General features: G+C 41.1%; 1 protein-coding gene across 1 annotated transcript in view; it reads left to right on the top strand.

Annotated features, from left to right (window-relative positions):
- LOC124797895 overlaps nt 1-14419 on the top strand; it is a 119761-nt gene extending 105342 nt beyond the window's left edge. The window contains exon 6 of the mRNA XM_047261011.1: nt 14142-14419. Within this exon, the coding sequence (XP_047116967.1) occupies nt 14142-14171 (30 nt within the window). The 3' untranslated portion in view covers nt 14172-14419. The remainder of the gene's footprint in view (nt 1-14141) is intronic.
- The last annotated feature ends 937 nt before the right edge of the window (nt 14420-15356 follow it).

The following is a 15356-nucleotide window of genomic DNA, read 5'->3' as shown; positions in this document are numbered from 1 at the left end:
CGAAGTTTGAGGACTATATCTATGAGGTTGCAGTCTGTATAGGATCAACAGAGATTATTTTATATAAGGAGCAATCAAATGGAAATGAGACAGATGGAAAAAAATGAGTAAACTGTTTATTGTTTCAAAAGTAATAACCGTAATTCATTTATCCCACTGTGAGACAAGACGGTCAACGTCTTCATGGAAAAATTTTTGCGGTTGCTTAAGGAACCACGATTGTACCCAGACTTGCACATCTTTATCCGAAACAAATCGGCAGTCTCGAATGTGTTTCTTCAAAACTTCGAAAATATGGAAGTTACAAGGGGAGAGATGGGTAGTGTATAGAGTATGTGTAAGGGCTTCCCAGCGAAACGTCTGCGTCATAGTCGAAACAGGCTTGGTTATATGTGGGCGGGCGTTATACCGTAACAGCACGACGCCGTCTGTCAACCCACTGCTCGCTGACTCTCTGGAACACGGCGTTGTAATTAACGCACTGCGGGTACGTGGACAATTTAGCAAAAATTGGATAGCCGCGTCGAATCCAAACGACCAGTAATGTTGGCGGTCGACATTGTGTTGCAGGATAATGCCCGCCGACATCTTGCAAGTGTTGTTTCGAGTACCCTGCAGAAGTTACTCTGGGAATCGCTCACACATCCTGCACGCAGTCCCGATCTCTCCCCATGCGATTTCCGTATTTTTGGAGCCCTGAAGAAATACATTCGTGGCCGTCGGTTTGCTTCGCACTAAGAGGTGCATGCCTGGGTACAATTATGGTTCAGTAAGCAACCGTAAACGTTTTTCCATGAAGACAATGACGTCTCACAGTGGGATAAGCGTATTAACGGTTATGGCGATTACTTCCTGTGTCGTTTTCATTTGAGTGCCCCTTATACTTTTTAGTGCGATTTAGAAACGTGGTATATTTTTATTTACAGAATCATTCCTTTAGTCGTCTGTCTGGTTTGATTCGGGTAACCAAGTTTTCCTCTAGTGAGTCAACCTCTTTATCTCTGTCTAGCACTTACTCCCAACACCCACAATATAATGTTGGACACATTCCAAACTCTTGTCTTGCCGTGTGGCTCCAAAATGCAGCATGGACATTACTCCATGTCTTAACACACGTCTTTTAATCATGTATTTTCTCGTAATTAGTGCTACTCCTATATTCCTCTCCTCACTGATTCCATTCTTATTAGTCCACGTGATTCTCAGCGTCCTTCTGTAACACCACATCTCTAACACTACGATTCTCTTGTTTTTTCGATTTGCAATAGTCTATGATTTGCTCCTACAGCACAGTGCTCCAGACGCACCTTCTTAGAAATATCTTCTTCACATTATGACCAATGTTTGATACTGCTAAACTTCCTGCAGCGAGAGATGTACTCTTTGCCTGTGTTTATGTGCTCTTTATATCCTCTGTACTTCGATCTGTCACATATTATTGTCTTTCGAAGGTAGCAAATGTCCTTCACTTCATCCTCTACGTGGACCACAGTTTGGATTTTCAGTTTAATCAGATTTCCGCTACTCAACATTATTTTCACTTCCTTTCATTTACTCTCAATCAATATTCTGTACTCAAAAGACTTTCCATTTTGCTCAACAGTCCTGTAAACTTCCTCACTTTTTCTGACGATAACAGTGTCACCAGCGAAACTTATATGGATATTATTTCACCCTCAATTTTAGCCCCACTCCTGGATCTTTCTTTTATTTCCGACACTGCATCGGTAAGTGCTCAGTCACGTTCATTATTACTTTTTTGTGTGTAGTGGACACTCCTTTCAAATTCTATTTTTACCGGGTGAGCCAGATAGACGGACGGATGTCACTGCTGATGAGGAAAATACAGTGGACATTAACGTGTGTCGTGAAACCCATAGGGCTGTATAGTTTAGTTTAAGTATTTTTTCTGATTAGAGGCGACATTTTTCCACCTAAAATACTTGGTACATGCAGTAGAAACATAGCATCTGATGGGACCGTGTACTTCACAATTATTTTAAGTGCTGGGATTTCGCTGTAACTGAATAGTCAGATGTGGGTGTCTGGAGACAGTAACGAACTCGTGCCATACCATCATAAAAAATAAAATATGAACGGAGAATAAAAAATAAACAGTTGAAAATGAAGATACAGATTCTAAAACATGACATGCCTAGTGCAATAGAAAAATAGTTAAATATTAAATGATGACAGGTACAACTATTTACTACGACGGATAATTCGCAGGATCTCAGGCTTTATGACGTCCTTTATGAAAGGTAAAGTAGAGGTCATACTGTTACAAACAGACGGCAAAAGGTTCAATATTCCAGTCCAGTCACTGCTCTTCTGAAAACACCCTAAAAAGAAAGAAAGTTATAGATATGATTTTTGCTTGAGATGGTTTTCTTCCATTGCTGTAAGTATTCGGAGCGGCGTACTTTCTAAAAAATGGTTCAAATGGCTCTGAGCACTATGGGACTTAACTTCTGAGGTCATCAGTCCCCTAGAACTTAGAACTACTTAAACCTAACCAACCTAAGGATATCACACACATCCATGCCCAAGGCAGGATTCGAACCTGCGACCGTAGCGGTCGCGCGGTTCCAGACTATAGCGCCTAGAACCGCTCGGCCACTCTGGCCGGCGGCGTACGTTCTGCCCACCTCGCGCTGTTGAGACTAGAGTGCTACATATATACGTTTCTCGTGAAGTGACCGTTTGGCTATGGCCCACGTGCTTGTAGCCAAGTTGTGCATCTGTATTTGGGCTTCTCTATCATTCGTAAGTATCAGCTGACGATCTCTGGTAAATGGAACGTTTATGCTCTTACAGAGAAAACATCACTGTTCAGAATTTAATGCTAATATCGCTTAATTACTTCACAGTCAGATTCTAGAACTCTACTCAGCTGCAAATAACTGGTTACTGAGAATTCAGTGTTGTCGTACCAGCTGGTTACTACACCGGTGTCCAAAATTAAAGCAGTAAAAGGAAATTTTGCAAGGTTGCATGTATTTTGTCACGAAACAGTATAAACAGGTAACAGTAACGTGGGAACAATATGGAGAACGTAAACACCTGCAACATGCATAGAGGTAGACAAAAATGTTCTTCGTTTTTCCCTACTTAACGGATTTCCACATACATTCCCACAACCGATTAATGTGCTCCGTATGAAATGTGATCGCCTCTGTCAGCAGTAGAGATTTGACAATGACGACATCCTTCACGGCATGCCTCGTCGGTCTCATGTTGAGGCAATAACGACCATTCTTCCTGCAGAACTGTTCACAAGTCTTCGAGAGTGGCTGGCGGATGCTGAAGTAATGCAGCCCGTCTCCCCAGTGCATCCCAGACGTGCTGCGTGCGATTCAAATCAGGAGAGCGAGCAGGCGACGCCATGCGTGCAGTATCTTCCGTTTCCAAGAAAACACCAACCGCCCGTGCTCTATGAGATCGAGCATTATCGTCCATCAGTACTAAGTCTGGGCTCACAGCACCTCGCAACAACCGCAAACGAGGTCCGAAGATCTCGTCACGATACCTGACAGCAGTTAAACCTTGCCGATTCACCCAACAATTTCATGAAGAAGGTTTTGAGTGGTTAACATAACGCCCACCCACACCTCCTCGATACTGGTCTCTTTCCACAATGTTTAGATTCCGAAATCGTGTTCCATGTTCCCTCTAGATGCGAATCTGTCTAGAATTTCTCTCCAGACCAGATCGGGCCTCATACGTGAAAAGAACATATTCGACCATCCCAGACGTTCCCTTCTCTAAAGATGCGTCAGAGGTATACATACAGCAGGTCCCTACAATAAAGTCCACTCTTCCAAAGCCTTCTGCACATCGTTTGCTCGTTACAAAACGCCCAGTGGATGCTGCGAGGCCAGATGCCAGTTGTCGTGCAGTACTGAGGCGGTACCGTCGTGCCTTTACAGCCAAATAACGGTCCTCTCTTTCTGATGTCAAATGTGGTCGGCCCTGCCCTGGTCTTCGGGATACAGTTTCGGTCTCTACAAACAGTTGACACATCCGAGAAACAACGAAACGATTCGAATTAAGCCACCGGGCCACTCCAGTTTGGGATTATCCTACTTCCACTCTTCCTCCATCGCAGAGAGTCTGGCAGGCGTCTTCTCTGTGCCATACTGCACCGTCTGTAACTGTGAACACAGCGACTGTGGATGTCCCGGCAAACGCTACCCCTTTTGATAGGTGCCTTGACGTCATCGTTGGCGTGGTTGTCCGTTGACCAGAATGCCATTTTCTCCGCAGAACACTATCGTACCGACACCTGCTGACAGTTTGTATGAATATCGTGAATTAGACACAGGACGGGAAAACAGCGGTTGTTGCTTTAATTTTGGACACCAGTGTAATTATGTGTCTTCACTTTAATAGCCGCTAGAGAGCCTACACAGAATATATATATTGTGTGTGTATTCTGTGTAGGCTCAGTTCGATTAAAGGAAAGAAGAGATTCAAAGGAGAGATCCACGACTGCCAATGGGTTTCTTAAACCAGCGTGTGACTTATCACAGGCCGCAGTCGGTGATGCTGCAAGAAAAACGTACCTCGTCCACGCGTTTCTCAAAAAAATCCAAGAGCTCACCAAGAAAATTAGCCAAGAAGATAATAAATTGTCCAAAATACATCTCGCGTAATGACCAGGGCACTAAAGTATTAGAAGTATTCGGACTCATACACAAGGGTCCTGACAATCTCTCTGCCAACACCCTGCCCGCGAATTGAGCAATTAAGGACGGAAGATGTCAAGATTCACAATGCACCCACACATCGTACAGTGTCTCACGGAGTACAAGTTTGGATGCGGGTGTAAAATAATGACGTTAAGATATCTGCAGAAATCGTAATACTTAATGAGAGGCACACGTCTTCAGCTACACCGCCTCCATTATTGTACCGCAAATGTATTTTCTGCTAAGAGAATTTGTTTTAATGTGTTACGTCATAGCCGACTGAAAAACCGAACAATTATTTTAGAATGTTTCTGTGTGAGAGTAATGAGTATTACCGATAATGCCTCTCATAAAAAGTACTTTCATATACGTCCTACAGCATGAAATAAATAGGTCATAATAAAACATTTGCTCTAGAATAGTGCAACTGAAAATACATTCTCCAGATTCCTAAACTTATGTGGAGATTACTCAAAGATTCCCCGAAATTTAAATGTTTCCATCATAAAATTCAACAAAGTGACTTAAAAAAACAATAAAAATCAACGCCTCCCCGAAAGTAGAATAACAAGTAATTACCGCTTCCACTCACTAATTTCTATAGTTTGTACGAATCTGACACCAACAGTGAATAATGCTGTATTCATCACCGACTGTACACCAACCTTACAGACGACAAACTCCGCAGTGGGGCGAAACTTTTAGAGAAGTGAAATCCGATTCAGCGTTGGAACAAAAATTTAAATTTGAAACTTCTTTATTTATATGTGTGTGTCTGTACATAAATTGCTGAATGACTGAGAAGATGAATCTTCTACGTTATTTGATTCTGAAACATCTGAGTAAAACTGAACGTACTGAGCTTACTTTCTCTTTACTTTTTCTTATCATGTCAACACTGACCCACAATATTGGAGCGCAACGCAATCTGGAAAGAAAGAAAAAAATTACACCTGACTTCAAATAATTAATTCAAAAGAATGACATTTTTTCCGTGTTAAGTGACAGTATACTTTCCCTCGGAACTGTAAAACTTATCTTTTGAATGGATATGGTTTTATACAGCAGCGCAGAATTTCCCGGCACTTTAGGAAACGAAACCCAGAAAAAAACACGTTTTGGAAAGATCTTTGATGTGCAGCAACATGTACGCTGCATATTTTCGTATTACGAAAGTATAAATCCGAATTCCACCAACAGGAAAAGTTAATGATTTAAATTAATACACATGGTGTTGCTAAATGAAAAGCAAAGCTTTCGCATATAATATTTGTCTCGAAGATTAATAAGCTACAAGAGAAGTTAAGCTTTCACATATAATGTTGATCTGTTTAGCGCATGTTACACTTTATGACACATCACACAAATACGCCAGTAAAATTTTTAATAGCGACATAAATCTCCGATCTGGGCTCGAAATTCTTCTAAATGGCTCGTCATAAAAGAGTTGATTTTTAAAAGAGAGCAAACGCTCTGTGATTTAAGAAATTCATCATACATTTTCGCACATAGTTCATCTTGCATAAAAGGAAAATTTACTTTGAAAATAACGCTTTTAGAACAACAATTCGCAATATTTTCCCGCAACCTGTTAGAAATAGATTCATTTCAGCAGTTGCCAGAGAGCGTCACTGCGCTTGCGCAGCTACGGTGACGTAGGAAGCCCGTATGTTCGTACGTGCAAAACATTACAAGATCTTACATTACATCATAAAAGAAACAAGACATCAGAGGATACTGTAAGAGCATCAGAATTTCGTGAACCATACTAAAACGCATAGTTCGCCTTACAGTGCATGTCCAGATTCCCTATGACATAGGCCTCGACCTGATATGAAGCTTTTCATTGTGGTTATCGGGACGTAAATTTTCGTGGAGTACCAGAACCACACCAGTCTTGGGTACTATTTCTATTAACAGCTTCTCATGTTTGGTTCTTTATTTTGGCATATTGCCATACGTGCTAGAAGATGAAAACGTGCACTTGAAATGCAGAGAACAGTTGAAACTAGTCAATAGTGTGGAATTAAAACTTCGTTTCAAGTAAATTCACTTCCTCAGCAGGAAAACTTAATAACAGCCCAATACCGTCCTGTCTTTCTCGCCCTTCCTCAGTCCGAGTATACCCTCTCAATGATCTCGTCATTGATATGTGGTTAAACCATAACCATTCTACTTCTACTTTTTCATTCATTACGCGAACTACTGCAATACAACGAGTGTTAATGCTGCCAGCTAAATAAAAGATTCTAGCTAGTAAAGCCACTAACTACTAATAGGCATGTGGTTAGCAAAAGAAAAGAATTTGTTGCAAACCAAATAATGTATTTTTTACCTTAATAATGTGACATCCAGTTCAAACACGAATATAAATCGTCATTGACATCCAATACAAAGATATATAATCACGAATAATTTTCAGTCTCCAAGTCGGTTATTTCCAGATCGCTAGCCTACGCTAACACTTCAGATCTCTAGCCTCTATCAATGCTAACTTCTCACTTTTAACATCCACCACTGCTGGCTGTTCACCTCCAACTGCCAAACAGTACTTCCATCATTGCTGGCGACTACCTTCCAACTGCCCAACACTACTGGCGATTAACTTTCAACGAGTCCAACCAGCCACAGAGTCTCTTACAAAGAAAGCGCAGTCAGAGATCCAACACAAAGCGCTACACAGCGCTGCCAACACAGAAGCAGCCCACTTACAGATTAATGGCGTTAGCGTAATTCTGCACCAAATTAAAAGAAGGCTCTCGCAGAAGACCGCATTCGTACTTCTGTCATTTGCAGCTATAAGGGATGATCAAAAAATGTCCCTTTGAAGGAGGTGCAGCAGCATATATGAAACGTAGCGCGATTCCAATGCGAGTACATAAGCACCGACATGTCGGGAAGGTCCTAATGTGGCATTTCTGTCTTTCAGACGTGCGTGTGGTGAATGCGGAAAAGTAAACAAAAATGCGTCCAGACAGGACTAACGTGCTATTATTCTTTCCTTGGCGGCCGAAGGACAAACCCAGGTAGTCATCCGTCGGTGAATGAAGAATATGTATGCAATCAAGGCAAAACGACCGGGGAAACTGCGAGAAATGGTCTTGCTGCTTCATGATAACATAAATCCCCGCATCGCAAACACTGTAACGGCGAAGCTACGCTAACTCAAGGGGATGCACTTGAGCACCCGCCGTGTAATCCTCACCTGATGCGATTACCACGCATTTGGTCTCTTAAAAAAGCCGCTGAAGGCTTTATGATTCCTGTGGGAGAAGGATGTGCAGCAGCCAATTACGGCCTTTCCAGGCAGCAAAACACAGTGGTGTAACGAACAGTTACCTTGAACATTTTGCATAGCTGAGATGATTGCCTCAATGCGCTTTTGCTTGACTGGAATATCGATTCAGGACTGTATGGCCTTTGAATGGAAAACTTTTGATCGTTCCCTGTACGTATACAGGGTCTTTTCTAAAAATTGCCAGGAGCATTTTCTCTGGTGTTTAAGGACATATTTGCTTTTTTTGCACTGTGTAGAAGCTTAGGCAAAAAAAAAATTAATGCTTATCACATGTTCCATGCTATGCCTAGTGCCAAAGGAAAGTGTCGGTTAGTTTTCCGTTATAAACAAAATTACTTTTATAGCGAAATTTTACGTGCCCATTCTCCGTGTTTACCGTCCCTGCTAACACATATCGATCAAACGAATATTGCGCGGGACTAATTTAGGACCGCTCTGTCAAATGGGATTTCGGTACAAAAATCATTTTGTTTACAACGGAAAACTAAACGACGCTTCGCTTTGGCACTGGGAGTCGCATAAACGACGTGATGAGTAGCACTTATTTGAGCTGACTCCGACTGCACTCTGCAAAATTTTGCAAACATCTGCCGAAACACCAGATAAAATACGCCTGACAACTCTTAGGAGTGACACCTGGTACGTGTGAGACTGGGTTTCATAAAAATAGTGTCATCACTGGGGCTCAGTTCGAAGCGGGACTCATCAATGAAGACATACTGCAGTCAATAAAATTCCATGCCGAAGGCGTTTCTGTAGACGCCCCGGAAGGCGAAGGGATCGCAACCCGATTGTCGCCCGTCATACGGTCCAACAGCCAGGGCTGATGGTCTGGGATGCTATCTCTTATCATAGCGGGACTCCTTTGGTTGTCATTCGCGTCATCCTGACAGCACAGCGGTACGTAGGCGATATCCCACGCCCCGCTTTGTTGCCCTTCGTGGAAAGCCATTCCGGTCTTGCATTTCAGCAATGTAACGCCCGCCCGCACACAGCGGGAGCTTCTACTACCTGTCTTCGTGCTTGCCAGACGCTGCCTTGGTGAGCAACGTCGACGGATCTCTCCCCAACTTAGAACATTTGGAGCGTCATGGGCAGGACCCTGTAACCAGCTCGGGATTTTGACGATCTAACGTGCCAGTTGTACAGTATTTGGCACAATATCCCTCAGGAGGACATCCAGCAATTCTGACAATCAAGGGCAATCCGAGGGCATAAGGGCCAGAGGTGGACCAACGTGTTAGTGAGCTATTCAATTTGTGAAGCTCTTTCTCTTGAATAAATCATCCAGTTTTTTTCTGAAATTGTATTTATTTGTCAGTGCATGTACATCACATCTACCGATTTCCGTCCCTTTCAGATACTTTCTTCGTGGTGGGACTTTCTTTTTTCTTTTGAGTGTATTTTGTACGTGTATTATCACATATAATACTTAGTGCCTGAGTATTAATGGCGCTAGAAACAAAAACTTTCTTACTTGCACTTAGAACCAATCAGTTTCTTGGTATGGCAGTTACAAAGTTCTTAATAAATTATTTATTTCCTAATTTCTCTCATTATTTTTAAATGTGTTGAGGCAGGCAGTATAATTCTGTGTTAGCTGCATACCTTCTGAATTCTTCTGATAGGAATAAGTTATGTACAAAAAGAGACAGACATATTGAGTTTTGATTCTCCTGACAAACGTGGGGGCTTGGTACTTAGAACGTTTTCCATTTCGGCTTACAGATTGTTGTAATAATAAAATACTATAAGAACACACCAACGGTTCCACGATCAAAACTGGCGTTAAAAGTTGTTCCAATTATCGAAGGATTAAGAACCGATAATGTAATACAATGTTTCCTCTCTATTCCAGTGCCTGTTTCACCTAGAATACGGAGGACGAACTACAGACAATGGAGTGTTTACTCTAGCCTCACGATATTTCTAAATTAAAGGAAGGAAGGAATGTTGGACTGTAACGGCAAACAAGTAGAAGGAGGATGGTTATGGTTTAACCATACTTCAATGACGAGATCACTCGGACTGAGGAAGGGCGAGAAAGGCAGGACGGGATTTGCACCGACGTCCTCCCGAATTCGAGTTCATTGCCTCAGCCACTTCGTTCTGTGCGGCATCTGGCAGACTGATGTACGAATGAAGCAAGGTATAAAATAACTTTACTAACTTCTTTATTCACATTTACACACAGAAAATCAGTAGAAGCCAAGAACCCTGAAAATGAGTCCGTGATCCTATTGTGACACTTTATTTTACAGGTCCGTCTTGATCACTCAAACTTTTACACTTCACTATTATCGGCTTCGGCTACTGCCATCTTCAGATCATAAAATATTCTGATGTAAGCGTCAACGTCCAATTATTCATGTAGGTACATAGTAAGTGTTTGCTATGTACTTACATGTATTACATAGTAAGTGTTTACTACGTACCTACGTGTACAACTTGACTTTGATACCTACATCGGAATATTTTATGATCTGAAGATGGCAGGCGCCGAAACCGGTAATAGTGAAGTGTAAAAGTTTGAGTGATCAAGACGGGCCTGTAAAATAAAGTGACACGCAGAAAAGCTACAGTACTCGCATTCGCAGTAATGTCGTGCCGTGAAATCTAGTACGTGAATATTTCCATCGTATGAGAGAGTAGTAAGACCGCAGCTTTCACTGCCTGCGACAACATTTCCCGGGACGCCACTCTTTTCACTTGATGGAACTCTGCGCGGAAACCAGAGCGCCGAGCGTGAATGTTGTGACCGTCATTGGCGGAGCAGGGCGCTATCAGTTCGTCAGGGCAGCGGGCCAAGGAGGGCGGTAGATAAGTGAGTTTCCCAACCAACAGGAGCGACGTCTTCAAATCGAACTGTGCGTGGATCTCCTACAAACTAAACTCGGGCAGAAACAGGTTTTCCTTCGCTGTAGCGTTACAGTTTCTGCTTTAAAGCATACAGTTGAAGGAGTTTATTTCCCTGTCGTATTATCTACAGGGGCTGCGGAAAGGAACGTAAACACACGCTTATCACGGTGTGGGATCGCCTTTGGATTTCGAAACAGGCTGGATTCTCCTGTGGATCCATGCCACATTAACCTTGAATGATGATCTGCGGGATTTAAAACCATTCCCCTAAAAGAAACTTTCGTTTTCGTGGGAGATGTTGAAAAAACATCTCGAATACTGTGTCGTTCTGCATTAGAAACCAAAAAGGTTCGATAATATTCAGTTACAGAGTTTACGGCGACAACAGTTGTCCCATGCAATTTTGTCATATAATGACATGATGGAGACTATGGCTGTTGTTTGAAGACAAATGTTGATGGTGTTAGGACAGCAACCAGCCACAAATTTACTTTCAGTTCCTTTATTCAAAGGGTACCGTTACCGGTTTCGAATCGTTGTGTTTCATCCTCAGACGGTTTACACGCTGTCTTTACGACATGTGGTGTGTTTTTTACAGATTAATTGTCCTAAAATATAAGTAATACATAATTATAAACACGCCACACACAAATGGTTGCGTTACAGATTTTCGTTGCATGTGACTTACGTGAAACGTCGGTTTGGAGTGTTTGTTTTCATAACATTCGTCCAACAGATGTAAATGTATTCCCACTGCATTATTATTGTTGGACACGTAAATTGTTCTTACTGAACACTTTACATTTGTAACCGAGAAGATTTCTACCACGCACCACATGTTTTGATACATACAAAGAGCTTACAAACATATGAGTATCACAGATGCTATGATATATCGTAACATTTGACGATGATGTCCTATGTTTGGAAATGATCATATATTCATTTACGCAACAATTCAATGTCTCTGTACTAATGTAAAAGGCATTACAGTTGTCCCATTATCTAGTCCACGCCATTGTTATACTCATCAGACCAATCTCGAACTTTTCGTATTAATGGGGTTGCTACGTGTCATCAACTCTTTTAAGTATTTGCTCTGAGAAACCTAAACATAAAGCACTAGAAAAAGCAAGTGTCTTAATAATCTACCAAAGAAGATAATGAGAAGTATGTATCTAAAAAGTGTGAAAAGATAATGGAATGATAACAAGTGTAACACAGACCAAAACGACGAAATCAGCAAATTTGAAGTTTCTGTCAAAATAACATTGGGAAGAAATACCTCGGAACAAGTAAAACCTATTAAGTACTTTGTAGGTCTGCTGAAAAAAAAAGAGCAGTTATGTGAAGGATATAAGCAACAGAAAATCTGTCAGTGAAAGAGCTTTCCCAATGATGTTTCCGGGCGGATGCCCCCGTCGGAGGTTCGAGTCCTCTCTCGGGCATGGATGTGTGTGTGTTGTCCTTAGCGTAAGTTAGTTTAAGTCAGGGTAAGTAGTCTGTAGGCTTAGGGACCGATGACGTCAGCAGTTTGGTCCGTTAAGGGGAGCCGGAGGTGGTCAAATCCAAAAAATTACGATTTTTTTTGCTACCGAAAATTAATTGGAACATTCCTCTTTAATGTAAACTTTGAATTATTGTTCTACTCGCCCTCGAAGTGGAGTTATTACCATTTCCCCCCATGCCTGCAGAGGAAATGGGCGGCCGCTGAATGCATCTACAGCGAGTGTGCAAGGGTTGGCTACATTGTTTTCTGTGACAAATATTACCAGTATTTCCTTACAGCTTACTCCTATTTTCCTCAGAATTTCGAACATCTTGCTCCATTTAATATTGTCGTACACTTTTGTTCTGGTTACGATGCCACGTTTTAGTAACCGTGTATATAAGAAGAGGAAGAACGTAGGGAAAAGAAATTTAACATTAATACCAAGTTGCGATACTACAATGAATAAGAGTGCGGAACATCGTCTCTTTGCTGTTTACCGTTTGGAATTAGTTCAGTGTTGCGCCTGTTCTTGGTAGTATTATACTTCTTGTGTAAAGCGGGTAATATGCAGTATGTACAAGAATCAGGAGGGAACAATAAAACCAATTTTTCATGACTTAGCACAGCCAGAATCGTTACACAAATGTCTACACGGGAAGACGCAGAATCCTAATGAGAGCGTAAACAATTTGATTTGGAAAGTGATTCCTAAAAGGGTGTTTGTAAGCATAAAAACACTGCACTTTGTCATTTATGATGCAATAGCTACCTACAACCAAGGGAACAGTGTGAAGTTCTGAAGGCATTAGGATTTACAGCTGGGGTGAACACTGTACGAGCACCAAGAAATATTGACAGAGAAAGGATAAGAGGAGCAGAAAGAAGAGAAAGGCATATGAAGTATGATGGAACAACAGGCCAGAAAAGAAGACAGAAGAGGAAGCTTTTGGAGGATGAAGAAGAAGACCCTGATAATCCATCCTATAGTGTAGGAATGTATTGAGAAACTTTGATAGCCATTTCCCGTAAATTAGAATTTTTCGAAAATAAGGAACATTTTCTCAAAATCCACTTAAGCTAGAGAGATGAAATTTTTATACAGCACTCCTAGTGGTCAAACTTACATTTAACACAGCCATTTGGCAATATGTTCAGTAGTTTCATTTCAGTTTGATTATAAAGCAATTATTTGTAAAAAAATTTGGGTCATTAATAAAAAAAATAATTGGAAGGAAACTAGAAAAGATACACCAAAATCCCTCTGTCATAACTGCAATACTAAACTACTCTATATGTAAAAAAAATTCAAAGTTTTCTATTTGGTAGTTTATTCATAAATGTTCCTCAAACTTAGTGATTTTAACATGGGCAGCATAGGCACCTCCGGCTCCCCTTAAGAATTCACACACTCATTTTTCAAAGGTGAGGCTTGTTGACCAGGGTGGAACTTAGGATCTATACACAACTGGTCTGAACATGTGTTACGACAGTACCAAAGGAAATTTTGTGGTAACTAACCCACCAGAAAAGCAATAGAGCACTTTTCGAATTATTATTTATTTTCGTGTGCCTGTTACACGTGAATAACAGATATATAACATACAGATGAACAGAACTGTACAAACATGGTAAGGTATGGATAAAACCAGAATTTTAAAATTAAAAAATGAATAAAATGTATCACAAACACAGGCTGCTGATGCAGCGCTGCAGGCCGTAGATATGTTGCAGCGACCCTTTAAGGCGAGTATTTGGGTAATCGAAGCGTATGTGGAAGATTGTATGTTCTTTGGTTTCACAGTTTCGAGATGAAGGATTTGTCCAGGCGTAAAATCAAGCTCCAGCACTCCAGTCGGGAACGAGAGAGCAGAGAGGGCTGTGAAGAAGACGTCAGACAATTGCACGATGACCGACCCCCTCCAGGATGACAACGGGACAGCACCGGCCTCTATGCGAAGAGAACATAAGCAATTGGTCGCGGCCCAGTTCTACACCAGCTTCAAGACTAGCAACTACACAGAAGCGTCAAAGCTCATTACTTTGCTCGTACATTCTATGTAGCTCAGATATGGAATTGTTATAGTGTAGAGACTGTTTATTTCTAATGTCGCACTTTGCTTGCGACACATCTATGGTATTTCTCTAAATTAAGCATTATCATTAAACCGTGATTTATTTTCAAAGAATATTCTTAAGAACTTATTTTATTTACTAGCGATTCATCAACAACATTAACACATTTAATCACACTATATAAGCATGGAAGTAGTTGCCAGGGAGTAACTGATGAAATCATAACCAAATTCCTTTTAACAAATGGGAATTTTATTCACTTTAATAGTGCCTAAAAGCACTTTTTATTTAAAGAAACACATTTAAAATTATAATCAGAAAGCACTCTCTAAGTATCAAAGTTACAATTTATTCAGAGGCAGAAAGAAACAAGTTTTGACTGTATGAGCTTTCGGGCAGAGAACCTTGCCGCTGCCTTTTTACACGGCCGTAGTTACGACCGCTCACAACAGCCTCTGAAAGACTACACTGCTGCAAATCTGCTACACACCAGATAACTTTAAACTAAGAGTTTTAACCGTTTACACCAGCACACAAACTATGCACCCCCATAGGAGGGATGTAAATAGTACCAAACACTAACAATTAAAATATTAACCTTGCCACCGAAGGTGCAACTTGATTTTAACTTCTAAGAAAAGTCTTACGGTGAAAGGGTGGCAACTTTATATACTAAAATGATCATTTAAATAAAAGCCCATGAAATGCAGTCTTATACAAAATTGTACAAGGTTGGCCAAACAATAGTTAAGATGCTCTACAGTACACAGATACCGCCTCTCAAGATCATAGGCAATAATATCAAAGTTTCCAAAGATCAAAACATATTTCAGGTATTAGGCTGTTACACTCAAAGCAATAAATCCGTTAACACACCAAATCCGACAAACACGACAGAGGCAGCTACTAACGTACGGTAGATTGATAGGGAGATTACCGAACA

Source organism: Schistocerca piceifrons, chromosome 5 (genome assembly GCF_021461385.2).
Source record: "Schistocerca piceifrons isolate TAMUIC-IGC-003096 chromosome 5, iqSchPice1.1, whole genome shotgun sequence".
Lineage (NCBI taxonomy): Eukaryota > Metazoa > Arthropoda > Insecta > Orthoptera > Acrididae > Schistocerca > Schistocerca piceifrons.
This window is presented reverse-complemented; position numbering and strand designations above follow the sequence as displayed.